This window comes from Hyaena hyaena, unplaced genomic scaffold (assembly GCF_003009895.1).
Source record: "Hyaena hyaena isolate Hyena2069 unplaced genomic scaffold, ASM300989v1 scaffold_23, whole genome shotgun sequence".
Taxonomy (NCBI): domain Eukaryota; kingdom Metazoa; phylum Chordata; class Mammalia; order Carnivora; family Hyaenidae; genus Hyaena; species Hyaena hyaena.
The window spans coordinates 1389299-1406100 of record NW_024080655.1 but is presented as its reverse complement, the minus strand read 5'-3'; the positions used below and the strand labels follow the sequence as shown (position 1 = coordinate 1406100).

The 16802-nt window shown below is 40.1% G+C and overlaps 1 protein-coding gene and 1 pseudogene across 2 annotated transcripts in view; one reads left to right on the top strand and one right to left on the bottom strand.

Annotated features, from left to right (window-relative positions):
• Positions 1 to 16802, top strand: part of CUNH11orf49 (chromosome unknown C11orf49 homolog) — a 200200-nt gene that overhangs the window by 46132 nt on the left and 137266 nt on the right. For both annotated transcript variants that reach the window (XM_039226757.1, XM_039226756.1), the window contains exon 2: positions 5368 to 5470. In XM_039226757.1, the coding sequence (XP_039082688.1) occupies positions 5368 to 5470 (103 nt within the window). The remainder of the gene's footprint in view (positions 1 to 5367; positions 5471 to 16802) is intronic.
• Positions 6355 to 6904, bottom strand: LOC120228419 (annotated as a pseudogene).

The window sequence follows — 16802 nt, the reverse complement described above, 5'->3', positions numbered from 1 at the left end:
GTTAAGAAGAAATAGTTCCGGACTTTCCCCATGTAAATTAGAGCCTTTTGAGTAATTAGCGGTTAATAAGTGAATGCTTCCTACAAGTTTAAAGGTTATAGCTGAAATGGGCATATGATTATGTATATTATTGTATGTGTAGGATTTATATAACCCAACAATCCTGGAAGATAATCTGTAAACATCCTTGGTTGGATGAGCAGAACTTTAAGTGAGAGGAGGGCTATTGTAAATTGGCTGCTTGGTGGTTTATTAGTGTTGAAGACCTACGTCTTGTGAGTTTTGCAATGGCTGGGAGTGGTACATAGTAACAACTATAGTGATAACAACAGGAGTAAAAATAATTGCTAATATTTATTGTGTACTTACTGTGTGCCAAGCACTATGCCAAGATCATTACATCTATTATTTCATTTAATTCTCACTTTAAGCTTAGGTAATAGGTACTATTCCCCAATTTTATTGAAAAGAGCAGAGAGATTAGGTAACTTGCTTAAAATCACAGAGTTAATAAGTACCAGCACTAGAAATCAAATCTAAGTCAGCCCGACTTCAGAGTACATGTTCTTAACCATTGCAAAAACATTGCTGTGTCATTTTAATCTGCAGAATCAATATGCAGCAGTACTAATATAATCATTAATGTGTTACTTTTCGTATGTACCAAGTATTTTCTAAAGAAGTAGTGCATTATTAGATATGTCATTCTTTTTTTAAAAATTTTTTTAACATTTATTTGCTTTTGAGAGAGAGAGAGAGAGAGCATGAGCAGGGGAGGGATGGGGGGGGGGCAGGGGACACCAAATCCAAAGCGACTCTAGGCTCTGAGCTGTCAGCACAGAGCCTGACACGGGGTTTGAACTCACGAACTACAAGATATGACCTGAGGTGAAGTCGGATGCTTAACCGACTGAACCACCCAGGTGCCCCTAGATATATCATTCTTAGAATCATACCCATTTTATAGCAGGAATGACTGTGGTATAAAGAGATTAAGCCATCAGCAGGAGGCAAATAAACAGAAACAAGAAACAATCATACACTGTTACTTATATTTCACTTTGGTTTTTCAGTGCAGCATGTTGAAATTATAAGTGCTTATCTCGGAGAGTGATGGTATCTGAGCAAGACAGGACCTTGGGCCTTTGTGTAGACTTCAGAACAATAGAGCCTCATCGGTACATGCTAGAAAACTTAATCCTGGGCTTGGGAATCACTGCAAAGCAGAAGAGGAAAAGCCAATCTGAAATGTTTTTCTTTTTCCAAGGAGGGCAGCTAAGGTGCCCAGATATCTTTGCCCTCTGGGGATGCAGGTGTGCCGTTTTTATTCTTTAATCATTCACATAAATTAAAGCCTATTCCTTTGCATTTAAAAAATAATATAAAACGACACTCTCCATGTTTTATTGCCAGGCAAGAGCTTTGAACTTGTCTCATTGAAGTTTGATAAACTACAAGGATTTTCCAGGGTTGGGTGGTACACTTAACCACAGGGGGAATATTGGACTGATAAGAGCTGCAGGTGAAGGAAACCACCAAAGAGTAGTGGTTAGAGAGAGCTCCTGGCACTTGGCTTGTGAGAAATTCTCTGCACGGAGGAACTTCTCCATGCCTTTCCTGGCTCTTCTTAGCTGCTTTGCTTTATCCACCAATAAAAAGAGCACCATGGCTTCCTCTTTCCACATTGTAAACTAGGAATAGGTGGGGTGAATATTTTGTGGTTCTTTATAAGAAACTTTGAAATTTGATGACAAATTCTGACTTCACACAAATGCTGATTGGCATGCAAACACATGGAGGTGCGGACAGAACACACACACACACACACACACACGAACCACATTTCTTAGATGATTTTGCAATCAACAGATGTGCCTGCCTTTGTGCTCTGTGTAAAATAAAGATCTTATTTACTTAAAAATAGACTTCACGAAATGTTAATGATGAGGCAATGTGGCATAGTGTTCAGAGCCTGGGTTCTTGGTTTGAGTCTTGGCTTTTCTTCTTACTAGCTGCGTGATCTTGAGCAAGCTACTTTAATTCTATAAATCTCAGTTCTCCCATTTGTAAAATGGAGGTACTCAAAATATGTACGTATCAGGATTGTGGTGAAGACTAAATAAAAGAATGCTTGTTAAGACAAGAGTACAGTGTCTGGTATATTGTTCAATATATTGCACAGGTGCTCCGAGTTGTTATCTTTATTGTTATTGTTATTATATGTACTATTATGAAACTCTATAAACATCAGATTTGTAGATGAATGTTAAACAGATATAGTCCTTTTTCTTCTTTCTTTCTTTCTTTCTTTCTTTCTTTCTTTCTTTCTTTCTTTCTTTCTTTCTGTTTTCTTCTTTCCTTCCTTCCTTCCTTTCTCCCTCCTCCCTCACCTTTTTTTGGGTGGTTTTCCAGAAAACCTCTCCCCCCCCCCCCCCCCCCCCCCCCCCCAGACAGGACAAAAGTACTTTGATTCTAACTGCTCTGAAAATATTTCTCCCTTAAAGGGCTTTCATATTGACATTTAGTCCCTGAAGCCAGAGAGGGGAAGCAGCAAGATTTTCAACTAAGTAAGAGCTCTTTCATTTCTACCATCGAATCAAAACCAAAACCAAAACACCCCAATCCTGACTAGCCTAGGGGAAGAAAAATACAAAGGTGACAGTGTCGTTGACTTTAATGTGAGTTTGGCCATTTTCTTCCCAATTTAATATATGTATGTATTAAGGTATAAAACAATTAATGCCAGATATTGGTGTGTATTATCTCTCCACTCTCAGTTTTGGGCATTTCTTGGAGAAATAGTTTTCCAGTTGGATGGCCTGTTGATTAAGCACAGATTCTGTTTTCACTTCTTGGGGGTGGGGGGCTAAGGAATGTTTGCAGTGGCTGATAGTTGTTAGCTTTGGGCAGCACTCATATTGACAAGAGAAGTCACAGAATGTAAACATGTCATTCATCTGGACTTTAGATCCATGCAAACATGGTAAAACCTTAGGTCACCATTGTCAAATGAAGACTCCTGAGTACCGCTTGGGTAGATAAATTTATTTGCTTTATAAGTTTCACTAGACTGCCAGGACTTCAGGAATGTGGGTTCCTTTTTTTTTTTTTTTTTTTTTGAGGTTATTTATTTTTTGAGAGAGAGAGTGCTTTCGCATGCACAAGCAGAAAAAGAGCAGAGAGGGAGAGGGAGAGAATTCCAAGCACGATCCATGCTGTCAGTGCAGAGCTCAACTTGAGGCTTGATCTCATGAACTGTGAGATCATGACCTGAGCTGAACTCAAGAATTAGACACTTGATCGACCAAGCCACCCAGGTGCCCCTTAACTAGTGATTCTTAAACATCAGGGTACATAAGAAATATGAAGTGTACTTGTTAAAAATTACTGGGCTCCTGGGGCGCCTGGGTGGCTTAGTCGGTTAAGCGTCCGACTTTCGCTTAGGTCATGATCTCACGGTTCGTGGGTTCGAGCCCCGCGTCGGGCTCTGCGCTGACTGCCAGCTCAGAGCCTGAAGCCTGTTTCAGTCTGTGACTCCCTCTCTCTCTGACCCTCCCCTGCTCACGCTGTCTCTCTCTCTTTCCTAGAAATAAATAAAACATTAAAAAAAAAATTAAAAAAAAATTACTGGGCTCCTTGAAAAGTACAGCATAGAGAATGTAGTCCATAATATTGTAGTAACATTGTATGGTGACTACACTCACTGTGGTGAGCATTGAATACACGTAGAATTGTCAAATCACTATGTTGTTCATCTGAAACAGATACAACATTGTATGTCAGCTATACCGCAATTTAAAAAACCAAAACTTTTTTTAAAAATTACTGGGCGCCAGGGGCGCCTGGGTGGCTCAGTTGTTTAAGCACCTGACTTCGACTTAGGTAATGATCTCACAGTTCGTGGGTTCGAGCCCGACGTCAGGCTCTGTGCTGACAGCTTAGAGCCTGGAGTCTGCTTCAGATTCTGTGTCTCCCTCTCTCTCTGACTCTCCTCTGCTCATGCTGTCTCTCTCTCAGAAATAAATAAAACATGAAAATTTTTTAATCTACTGGGCTCCAGGTAGAAATTTAAGGTCACTAAGTCTGTGATGGTGTCAGATTACAAATCTGCATTTTAACATGGTATCTGAGGTGATTCAGATGGAGAAGTTGATTCACCATATTTTCAGAAAGAGTTAAATTGTGTCTTTTCCCCACACCTGATAAAGAAGAAAACAGGTATAGATTAAATAACTATCCAGAATTAAACTACCAAAGACAGAGCCATATTTCCAACCCAGGTCTGTCTAATTCTAATACACAAGCCCATGATTAATTCACACATTTTCTAGTAACAACAAATGCAGAATACGTGATTTCTGATAAATTGAGCCACACAGATTTCATGGTTCTAAGATTAATAACTTATAACATCCTGCAGCACCTGAGTGGCTCAGTCATTTGAGCATCCAACTCTTGATTTCGGCTCAGGTCATGATCACAGGGTTGTGGGATTGAGCCCTGCATCAGGCTCTGTATTGAATGTGGAGCCTACTTAAGATTCTCTCTCTTGCTCTCTCTCTCTCTCACTCTCCCTCTGCCCCTCTCCCCCACTCATGCATTCTCTCTCAAAAATAAAAATAGAAACAACAACAACAACAAAATAACATAACACCATTACTGAAATTTTCATTAAATTTCCTTAAGCTTTTTTCAGAGACCTTTTTTATTATTAAGGAATTGAGTTTTCTTTGCAAGCAGATCATCCGTGTTTTGGGCGTGGCATCACTACTCCCTGGGTTAAGTTTCTGAGACATGCAGAAGCGGAAGAGTGTGGAAAGAGGAAGGAAGAATTCCCAGGTGTATCTATATGGTGCTAAATGGTGCTGAAGCTCCTCACTGTCATTAAAGTCACCCTCATCACTGAAATGAAGAGTGAAGGGTTTATATTATGTCTAACAGCCAAGGGGTGCCTGAGTGGCTCAGTTAGGTGCCTGACTCTTGATTTTAGCTCAGGTCATGGTCTCATGGCTCGTGGGTTTGAACCCCACTTCAGACTCTGTGCTGGCAGTGCAGAGCCTGTTTGGGATTCTTTTTCTGCCCCTCCCTGCCTCTCTTTCTCTCTCAATATAGATAAATAAAATTTAAAAAAAAAATTTTAATGCTAATAGCCAATCAGATGGCAATAGGTCATGTTGTACATTGTCTCCCATCCTACCCTTTGAGACCTTAGCTTAGTTAGGGCCAACACATTTGGTTTGCTTATTCCAGTCCACTTTCTAGGGCAGAGCCAACATCTTGATGGACTTTTATGGCCTCCTACTGGGACTAGGAAGACTTGTTTTCTATGTCTCTCACTTTCTCTTTTCATCTTGATTTTTCTTTCAGCCCAGCGACATGTCCTCACATACATGGAGGATGCAGTGTGCCAGCTGCTAGAGAACAAGGAAGATATTAGCCAATATGGCATTGCCAGGTTCTTCACTGAATAGTAAGTACCTGAGCTTTGCCAACAGGGTGGCAACAGGGTGGGCCTAGAGAAGGCCCTTGGAAGCAGGTAAGATACGTGAAGAATGGAGCAGGTTATTGCTGATTATGTAGTGGCCATGAATGCTTAGCTTTGGCAGGTCACTTGAGCACTGCCCAAACAGGTTTTGGAAGATGCTTTTGGTGCATCTAGTTTTGTCCAGTGGTGAGTCTCATGAGTGGTCATGACTATAGTAGCTCAAGAACTAATTGATCAGTTAGATCTGTTTCTTTAGGTCCCTCCTGTAATTTTTTTAAAAAATTTTTTATAGTTTATTTATTTTTGAGACAGAAACAGAGAGCATGAGTGGGGGAAGGGCAGAGAGAGGGGGAGACACAGAATCTGAAACAGGCTCCAGGGTCTGAGCTGTCAGCACAGAGCCTGATGTGGGGCTCAAAACCACCAACTGTGAGATCTGACCTGAGCCGAAGTCAGACGCTTAAACGACTGAGCCACTCAGGTGCCCCTAGGTCCCTCCTATAATTTTTAACTTTCTCCTTTATTCAGAATACTCCCTCCTGATTGCCTGTAGTCAGTGCTCCTTTAGCCTGTGTTTTTATACCTGGCTTTTCTCATGGAAACGCTTGGGATGATTTCCCTCTGCAGTTTTCTTCCTACAGGATGCTGTGTCAGTCAGCTAATGATGTAAGAGTATTTGTAGAGGCAGAATAGCTTTCGTAGTTTATGTCTTTAAAAGATTGTGTTTCTTTGTAAAGCATGCTCGGAGTGTGTAAAAGTCAAAATGATTACTACTTTTTTAATATCACAGAGCTGTTTTTAGGCTGAGAGAGAATCCATTTTATTTTTTTCTGTTTTTTACTTTTATTTGCATGTATTTTATGCAGAATTTACTCCTGGGCCATAAGTTTTTGTTTCTTCGGCTTCTTCTGGGATATCTTTTTCTTCTGTGCAACTTCCTCTTCTGGTTTAGGAACAGTCTGCTCTTTTTCTGATCATCTCAATGTGTCAGGGAAAGCTCATGTATAGGTTAATCCGACCATGAGCCCTATAAGTTCTACACTGCATTTTGGGGGCTTTGTTTACCTGGATGTGCTCGATGACCAGAGAATCTACATCTAAACCCTTAAGTTCAGCATTACTCTCTGCATTTTTAAGCATGTGCAGTAAAAATTCAGCACTCTTTTTGGGCCACCGACCCTGTGTCCAGCCCTACTGTTTGGCCCGGGCACACCTACCAACTCCACCATTGTAGCAATGGAATGACACATGTTGCTTCTGCAAAGTGACATCTTTAAGATACTTGGTGGCTTTTCGGATATGCATACCCTCAATGGCCCGGGCAGTTTCACGTGTGTTCTTAAAGTGAACATGAAGATTTGAACCTCTTGATTTGAATGATTTTGTTGGGTTTTCCGGGTCAAGTGAATAACGAACCATTTTCAGAGATCACACCTCAGGCCACTCACGGGAAGAGGAAGAGCGAGAGAATCCATTTTAAACACCTTGGTCTTCACGAAAGGATGTGCTAAAGAATATAAAATGTTACTTTTATTTCCACAACGCCATCATATATTTGTCTCCTCATTTGGATTCTCTTTCCCTTTTTTATGGTTTACTGGGAGCCTTCTAAGGAAGAGGAGCCTCTAACAGGCTTCTATTTCAGAGGAATCATGAGCTCAAATCCATCCTCCTTGAAAACAGATTTTTTTTCCTTTCTGCTCCAGAGCTTCTTTGAAGATCAGACAGCTATTCAAACAGCCTAAAATTGGTTTGCTGTTAGGGGAATTCTTGACTCTCACTCACTAGCTCTTTTGCCAAGTTATAGGCCTTGCAAATAAAAACTAGATTTCATATGGATTGGAATTTCAAGTCCCCAGGAAAAACAGGCTCTCCAGGAGCAGAGCTGGTCCCTTCTCCCAGTCCCCTAAAGGAAGATCAAGAAAGGAATCTTCCTTGTTCCCATGGTGTGGGCTGAAGCAAATGAGGTGGGCAGGGAATAAAGACTGAGATTGAATAGCTTTGCTTGCTCTTACAGAACTGACAAGCCTAGGGGTCAAGTTTCTAGGCCATTTAATCTGTACCAGTGCTCTTGAGGCTCCTTGCCAAGTGAAATATGATTCTTCTGGGGGCAATGCTTCTTCCTGGTTGTTGTTTTTTTTTTCCATTTTACTTTACCTTCCTCCTCACCACCACTGTCTCCTATATAAGTCTTTTTCCTGTCACATTGGTTCCTGAGGGCAGGCATCATGTCCTCTTCATCTTTGTGTTCCTAGTGCCTGGCATGATGTTTAGCACATAATAGATGGTAGGTGAGTGTTTGTTGAATACACGGCCGTGTCTGTATTTTAAGTTATTGCATACTATTTACTCTTACTCTTGATTGTAATAAGTAATAAGGACCTTCTCCTGCTTTTCCTCTCTTTTTTGTTGATTCTTTTTGATTCAAGCTCTATATCCTGCCATATAAGAAGCTGTATACCGTATATGTAGCACTCCATAACTGAACCCAGCTGGTCTATATAACTGATACTGAACTCTGTAGAGCCAATAGTAAAGCTCATAACTGCTTCAAAATGCTATTGAATGCTATTAACTATAGCTTTTATCCACCAATACACTGTTGAAAAATATCTTAAGATTTTCCATAGCACTGATAGAAATCTAGTTGCTAAGTGAGCTGTTTTCTTGTTCTAAGGAAACTAAAAATTATAAAGTGTGTGTGAGTGGCACACACCTGACATGTTTCAGAAACCGTATTGGCTCAAGGCAAGTTATTTTGAGAAATGAACTAGCATCAAAGCTCCAAACTCTTGGGGCGCCTGGGTGGCTCAGTGTCTTAAGTGTCTGACTCTCGATTTTGGCACAGGTCACGATCTCACAATTTGTGGGATCGAGCCCCACATTGGGCTCTGTGCTGATAGTATGGAAACTGGGATTCTCTCTCTCCCCCACTCTCTCTGCCCCTTCCCCATTCATGCTTTCTTTCAAAATAAATAAACTAAAAAAAAAACCCTCCAAAATCTTAAAACCAGGAAAAAAAATACTTGAAAGTTGTAGACATATGATGAAATTGAAAAGGGTATTTGGTAGACGAGACCTGAGTGGTAGAAGCTCCTGATTTTCTTTGATTATGAATTTTGTTTCTCTAGTGAAAAAGTCTTCTTCCTTAGGTCTCAGTTTTTTGTTGATTCATAGCAGCATAATGAAGGGAAAAGAGCACTGCCTTGGGTGAAGAGTTCGTCTTTCTTAACAGTCCTCACTCTATAATCTTGGGCAATTTCTGAAATTTTCTGGGCTTCAGTTGGCACAGCTATGATATAGGTATAATAAAATCTGATGTTCTAATAATAATAACAATATAACAATTATACATTATAATGAGCAGTTTTTAATTAAACTCACACTATGTCTCAGCCACTATAATTCTTTGAAGTAGGTACTATTATTATCACCTCTGTTTTATAGATAAGGAAACCAAGTCTCAGAAAGGTTAAAATAGCTTCTTTAAATTTACAGACTAATAAGTGACAGAGTTGGGAATCAAGTCTCATCTGGATTATTTCTTTTTTTTAATTTTTTAAATTTATTTCTGAGAGAGAGAGGCAGCATGAACAGGAGAAGGTCAGAGATAGGGGGAGACACAGAATCTGAAGCAGGCTTCAGGCTCAGAGCTAGCTGTCAGCACAGAGTCCGACGCGGGGCTCGAACCCACAAACCGTGAAATCGTGACCTGAGCCGAAGTCGGACACTTAACTGACTAAGCCATCCAGGTGCCCTTTGTCTGGAGTATTTCAAAGGCTACCAGCTTCTACTGCCTCTAAGTAACTATACAGCCTAGCATTGCTAGAGACTTACCCAGATCATATTTTGAGGTCTCTTCTACTTATAATTTCCAAATTCTTTGAAATTTCCTTTAAGAACTATACTCCACAAAGTTTATCACATAACCTTGTCTGGTGACCTTAGTTCATTGCCATTTAAATGCTCAGTATTGGCCTTTTTAGGGGATACAATTGGAACTGTCTCTAAACAGTAAGAAACATGATTTTTTTAGAAAATACGTTAACAGTACACTTCCATCTCTCAGTTTCAGGCTCATACCTTGGGATTTTCACATATTTAATGATGGATGATTTACCTATAAACAATGATAAAAGTACTCTTTCAAATTGTTTTTGGAACACTTTTCTGTTTAATTTCTTCTGTGGATCTGCTTGTCTTCTCACCTGTGCTGTCTGTCATTCCTCAGTTATTGGTGTTTTCCAACAAATCCATGATTGTTCCAGCAAATCTCTGTAAGCTGCAAAACACGAGTAGCTAAGCTGTACTGTGTGCGTATGTCTGTAAGACTGTGAGCTCTTTAGATCATATTCCTCTGGACACTCTTGAAAGAAGGATACTAAATCCCAGAGGATTTTCTTTTATGTTGTATGCAACCTCTACCTCTGAATGTTGCCTTTCAACCAGTGGAAGGTAAAAGGAATGAATATTTAGAGGTGCCACTCTAAGAATAGACCAAGTGTCAGCATGGGGTCAAGACCTCTGAAGAAGTACATCCAAGAAAATGAGGCTAGAGTAGCTGTAACTTAGAAACCACAGCAGAGTGTGACCAGGTTCCTGTGGTAAAGATAAAATGAGAAATGTGGTTTTTTAAGACATTGGAAAATAATGATGAGAGAAAAACAGGCTGAAATCTGAGAATTCCTATCAGGATTGGGAACCATTCTTCACAGGCTAAATTGATAGTTACAACACTGAGGCATCAGGGAGCTTGACCTCCACATACTAATATAGAAAAGAATGATACTCTGATACTCTGTGGTCTTGGTTGGTGGGCCCAGGAGGGCTCTTTCTTATGATCAAGTGTCTTGTTTTTGTTTCCTTTTTAATGATGGTTTTAGCTTTTGGGAATGCTTTCACGATGACTATTTTGGTTGCAACTACACAGATTACCTTCATTGATAGAGGTTTATTTTAAAGCCCTGTGAGAATATAAGACAGCATTCACTCATGAACTCATTCCATAATTTTTTTGAGCACTTACTATGCGCCTATGTGTAGCAGGCAGTGGAGCCATAGTAGTAAGCAAGACAGATAAGGTGATTATTCTCATAGACCTAAGGGTGTAGTGAGGAAGATAGTCAATAAATAAGTAAACTGATGATGACAATAGCAATAGCTGATAGGCAATAAATACTTGCTTTGTGCTAGGCACTGTTCAATACATTTCAAATGTATCATCTCATTTAATTCTTCCAATACTATGAGGTGGGGTTTTAATATTCTCTTCATTTTACACATTAGGAAATGCAGGCACACAAAAGTAACATTCCTAAGGTTACACAGCTGATGACCATAACAAGATAAATAACAAGGAAATCACTGGGATAATGTGATATACAGGATAACCAGGAAGACCTCTTGGAAATGGCATTTGAGGGCTTCTCCCAGGGAATGATTGGCTCATCCCATTGAAGAGCCAATAAGTTATGTCTGTTCAGGTGACTCACTTTCTTTCTTCTACCTTTGTTATCTAAGCTTTCTGTGTCTAAAAGAAAAAGATAATTTGATTGATTGTATTTGCTGCTACCCAGAATGGAATAACCATAATAGGCAGTGATCTGGGAAAGCCACATTACAAGTAATTGGCTTCCCTATGCATTGCTCATTTATCATAAGGGAAAGTAATAAAGTAATTAGACATAAAAATTACCTGTGTTATCTAGTACCTAATATAAATATGAAGATTGAAATCTTAGTGTTTAGAAAAAGAGCATTAATAATTATATCTTGATATATATTAATCATTAGAATTCACTTGGCAATTTGCATACCTCTTTTAATATACTCTTGCAGTAAAAAGTACTAGCGTCAAATCCCCCCTCCTTTATTGTTTTGATTAGAATAAATCCATGAAATGTGAACATTAATTCACTCCTGAAGACAAAAAGGAAGTTCCAAGAGTGCATATTCCTAAATCACTTAAAATGTAACTCTAATGAAAACAACTCATGATTATAAAATATGTATTGTTCCTTCTTTTTTTAAACAGGTGCTTTAAGCCATATGAAAGATGACCCACTTCTCTCCTAGGTAATCTAGAACAGTCAGGGTATAAACTTGCAGTTCTAAAGTTGGCAGATTTTTTAGGATTATCCATCATCCAGCATTTAAGTAATGTTGTTTTGGGTTCTTCTCGTGCCCATGGTAACAAAGGAGCAGGTTTGGAGCACAAGAAACACATCAGAACACATCAGGACTTCACGGATTTCCAGGCTCATAGCTTTGAATGAGGAGTGGACTTGAGACTTCTCTGGGCCATTTCTGCTCTATGTTTTCCCTACTTATTGTTGTTAAACTGAGCCAAAATGTGCTGTGGTGAAGTAATGGTGACTAATCCTATTATAGGCTTCTTCAAAAGGGTATTGCTTCTCCCTGCCCCCCATCTTTTTTCCATAGTTCAGTTCTTAGCTGGAGTTGACACATTATAACAGAAAATGACCCGTTTCTCATTGTCAGCATCTGGATTCTCACAGACTGAGATAATTGCCAGGAATAGATTTTGCCTTGAGCTAGAGCAATCCTATCCTCACTGTTATTGGCCCAGGCACTTCTGTTAAGATGTCATTTGTAAAATGTATAGAGGATTCTGGTTCTTTTCTATGTTACCAGGGGTATCCTATAGCAAAAGTACTCCAGAGAGACATAGTGGTGAGTGGAGAGTCATCAAAATTGATTTTGAAACTTAAAAACCCAGGTTCATCAAGGATATAAGCAGCTGCTTACTTGCTTAGAATCCATCTCTTTCTTCAGTCCCTTCATGTTTTGATTACAGGAAAACCATCCAGCAGCACTTGACCTGGTAACTGAGGAAGCCATTTCACAGCCCACTGGTCCCCTGACTCATTTAGAAGTCAGAGTCAAAGGTTGTGGAAATAATAATTGGGCCCAGATTCTCCCTGTCAGGAGAGACCTTACTTCCCCACCTCCTCCCTTCTGCAAGTTAAGAGAAAGTTAGCTGTTGTGAAACCATTCAGTAAGAGGAAATGAAGGAACTCCATCCTTGGCTGAAGTATTTTCAGGAACCAGTGATATTATTTCTGTTTGCATGGGAGCAGCCTTTATAGCTAGCTGGAAAAAAATTAGGTATAGTTTTCTACCCCAAAATATTTCCCCTTAGAGAAATTACTTGACTTATTTTAATCTATGAATAATATAAAGAATCCTTACTTGGTCCAATCCAAGTGCTGATCTTTCTTCTCATTCCACCGCTCTCATAATTCCCCAAGTCCCTCTCTGGCAATAGGTAGACACACACAAATCTGAACGAACAGATCAGTAGTGCTATTAGGAATGTGAAATAGCTCATCAGAAGTCAAGAAACTTTAGTTCATCGACAACAGAACCATTTAAATTCATCAGTGTTTCTAATTTCTTCCATAATTTGCTCAGAACTCTAGAAGATCTGTGGTGTTGGCAGCACAGGCCTGGCACAAGAGCAGGAAAGAATGACACATTCTGGCACCTTTAACCAGAAGGTCTTTAATGAACTGGGATGGGGGTGGAGGGGATGGAAGGGAAGGCGGAGGGACAGTGAGGATTTTGGCAGCCGCACAAAGATTCTTCTTCCCTGAGAAAAGTGAAATGAAAGTCAAATGAAGCTTCTCTCTGTTACTCTGATTTGCTAAGATGTTTGTCTGTCTCTTAGCTTCCAGCCCCATGGCAGGTGCATCTTTACAGTCAGTGACTTCCCCACAAAACAAATTGTTTCTCAGGATCCCTCAACAGGGGTCATGTCCAACCAATTTCCTGTCCGAGGCCATAACTGTAATTCCTTTCTTCAGCTATCAGATGCAGTTCTGACCAACGTGGTGGAAACCATCCTACCAGAAAATGTCACGAGCATGTAACTTTATTTTAGGGATACGTTGGTCCAGGGTTGCTGAGTTCTGAGGCTGCAACAGTAATGCTATTTTGGGGGTGGCCAGAGAAGGAGCCTTGGGTTCATCCCTTTGTCATTAAATAATATCGACAACAGATGTCTTTGTTAATGTCCTCGTGTTATATTTTCCAGGTCAAGGTCATGCTGGGGATAATAATACCTATCTCGTAGGGTTGTTGTATAAATGAAGTAAAATAACGTGTATAAAATGGCTAGCTATATAGAATTCACTCTTATTCCCCTTTAGCTCCGGTTTTCTGGGATTTTCACTTCTCTCCTAGTTTGTGGGTCTCTTGCAAAGTGACACTCTTGCTCTTCTTTCTCTTCAGATGGTATTAGAGTTGAAGATTTTGAGGGTCTTTTAGTCTTTCTTTTTCTCTGTCATACGTTTTGCTTATCCTGCATCTTGTGTGCTTTTTTGGAGATTAAAGACTGATGATTTCCTGCATCACTATTAGCCATTTAGTGTTAGCCACTTTACTCACCATTTGGTTCATTCGGAGAAAGGCCTAGGAAATCTTTCTGTCTTTCCTTTTCCCACCAATAAGCCATTTCCTCACTTCCTAGCTCTACCCTATTTTCTCTGGCTGCCGAGATTAAAAACTTCAAGGTGTAATGGGAGACCTGGGCTAGTCAAGTCTACCCAACTTGCATTGTTCTTACTCTGAGCTCTAGCCGTACAGTGATGTGCTCGGGGTAATGAAAAGCAGACATTCTGTGCTGAGGTCATTGCTCCTCGCACTGGCAGCCTGCTGCAGGAAGCTGTTTCTCTGTGCTTGCAGAGCCAAGCTCCAGCCTCCCAACAGTTGGAATGTATTGAGAAACCACAGAGCCCAAAGAGACAACGTTACACAGGCAGTTCCAGGCAGGGAGGGTATATTTACACCACACAAGCTATAGTTTACATGTGTAGGGATAATTGCTCATCTGCACACTCTCAAACTGCACCTTCTATGCAATATATGTGCCCTCTCAAGGGGGTTTAACCAAGAGAATTGTACTATGTCCAAAATGCCCTGAACACCTACTAACTTGCCATAAGGAAAAAGAGGTATTATAGAAAATTTGATGTAAAGCCACCTTTTTAAGGTAGTGTTTTTCTGAGTCAGATTTGATGTTTAGAATCTTGAACCATACAGTCCCCGTCTCTAAAGCATCCCATAGCATTGTTGCTTACATGGTTTTTCCAACTACATGTTTTTCTTATCTCTTTACCAAAACATCAAGTATCCTTATAGAGTTTCAAATGTGGCTGTAAGATATGGTCAGTGGGATGTAATCTGCTTAAGGAGATAATGCTTACTGATTAGTAAACAATTAAAGAACAATTTCAAGACCTTATACAATGGCATCACATTGTGCTCTGAGATCTGAGAATAAGAAATAATGGGTGCTAGAGAAGTTAAAGTAGCCATTGTAGAACAGTATGTCTTGACTTGTGTGATGGTTAATTTTATATGTCATCTTGATTGGGCTCGGGTATGCCCAGATAGGTAATTTCTGAGTAGTTCTGTGAGGGTGTTTTCAGAAGAGATTAGCATTTGAATTGGTAGACTTTAAAGAAGATCCACTCGTACCAGTGTGGGTAGGCATCTTCCAGTTCCTTGAGGACCTGATTAGAACAAAAAGGTAGAAGAGTGAATTTTATTTTGTTTTGTTTTGTTTATGTTGTTATGTTTATTTATTTAAATTTTTTTTATTTTTACAATTTTTTTCTTTTTCTTAAATAGTTTATTGTTGAGTTGGTTTACATATAACACCCAGTGCTTATCCCAACAAGTACCCTCCTCCATGCCCATTACCCTCCTTCCCCTCCCCCCCACCCCCCTCAGTCCTCAGTTTGTTCTCAGCATTCAAGAGTCTCTCACGGTTTGGAAAAGGGGAAAAATAGTTGGGGAGAATAGAAGGGGAGGGAGGCAAACTATGTTTATTTATTTTTGAGAGAGAGAGAGACAGAGACAGAACACAACTGGGCGAGGAGCAGAGAGAGAGGAAGACACAGTATCTGAAGCAGACTCCAGGTTCTGAGTTGTCAGCGCAGAGCCCGACGTGGGGCTTGACCCCACAAACTATGAGATCATGACCTGAGCTGAAGTCAGACACTTAACCAACTGAGCCACCCAGGTGCCCCTGTTTTCTTTTTTTGTTTTGTTTGTTTGGCTTTAGCTGGGACATCCATTATCTCCCGTCCTCAGACATCAGTGCCTTTGAATTTAGACTAGAACTTACATCATTGTCCCTCTGATTCTTGGGCCTTTGGAATCAGACTGGGACTTACACCACTGACTCCCCTGGCTCTTGGTCTTACAGACCTGGATTGAATTACACTACCAACTCGCCTAGTTCTCCAGATTACTGATGGCAGATCAGGGGGCTTCTCGGCTTCCATAGTCACATGAGCTAATTCCATAAGAATATAAGCTAACTCTCTTCTTGTGTATACAGTTTACCCTTGACCAGCACAGGGTTAGGGACATCAGATCCCAGACACAGTCAAATATCAAATCCATGTATAATTTTTGACTCCCCCAAAACTTTTTTTTTTTTTTACAAATAGTTTATTGTCAAATTAGTTTCCACATAACACCCAGTGCTCATCCCCACAAGTGTCCTCCTCCATGCCCATCCCTCCTCCCCCCCACATCCATCAGTCCTCAGTTTTTGTCAGCATTCAAGAGTCTCTCATGGTTTGCCTCTCTCCCTTTCCCCCACCATTTCCGCCCTTCTTCTCCCCCTTGGTCCTCCGTTAAGTTCCTCCTAATCCTCCTATACGTGCACACATATGATATTTGTCCTTCTCTGCCTGACTTATTTCGCTCAGCATAACACCCTCAAGGTCCATCCATGTTGCTACACATGGCCAGATTTCATTGTTTCTCATTGCCATGTAGTATTCCATGGTATAGATAAACCACATCTTCTTGATCCATTCATCTGTTGATGGACACTTAGGCTCTTTCCATGTTTTAGCTATTGTGGAGAGTGCTGCTATGAACATTGGGGTACATGTGCTCCTATGCATCAGCATTTCTGTATCCCTTGACTCCCCCAAAACTTTACTAGTAGCCTACTGTTGACCAGAAGCCTAAACAGTTGATCACAAAGTTGATTAACGTGTGTTTTGTATGTTATATGTACTATATTCTTACAATAAAGCTAGAGGAAAGAAAATGTTATTAAGAAAATCATAAAGATGAGAAAATTCTGTCCTGTAAAAAATCTGTGTATAAGTAGACCTGCACAGTTCATACTTGTGTTGACCAAGCATCAACTGTATGTATGTATGTACTGCTTGTTATGTTTTTCTGGAGAACACTGACTAATACAATCTGGAAAGGTGAATAGAATTTAGATAAGTGAACAAGAAAGAAATATTTTTATGTGACATGAAAG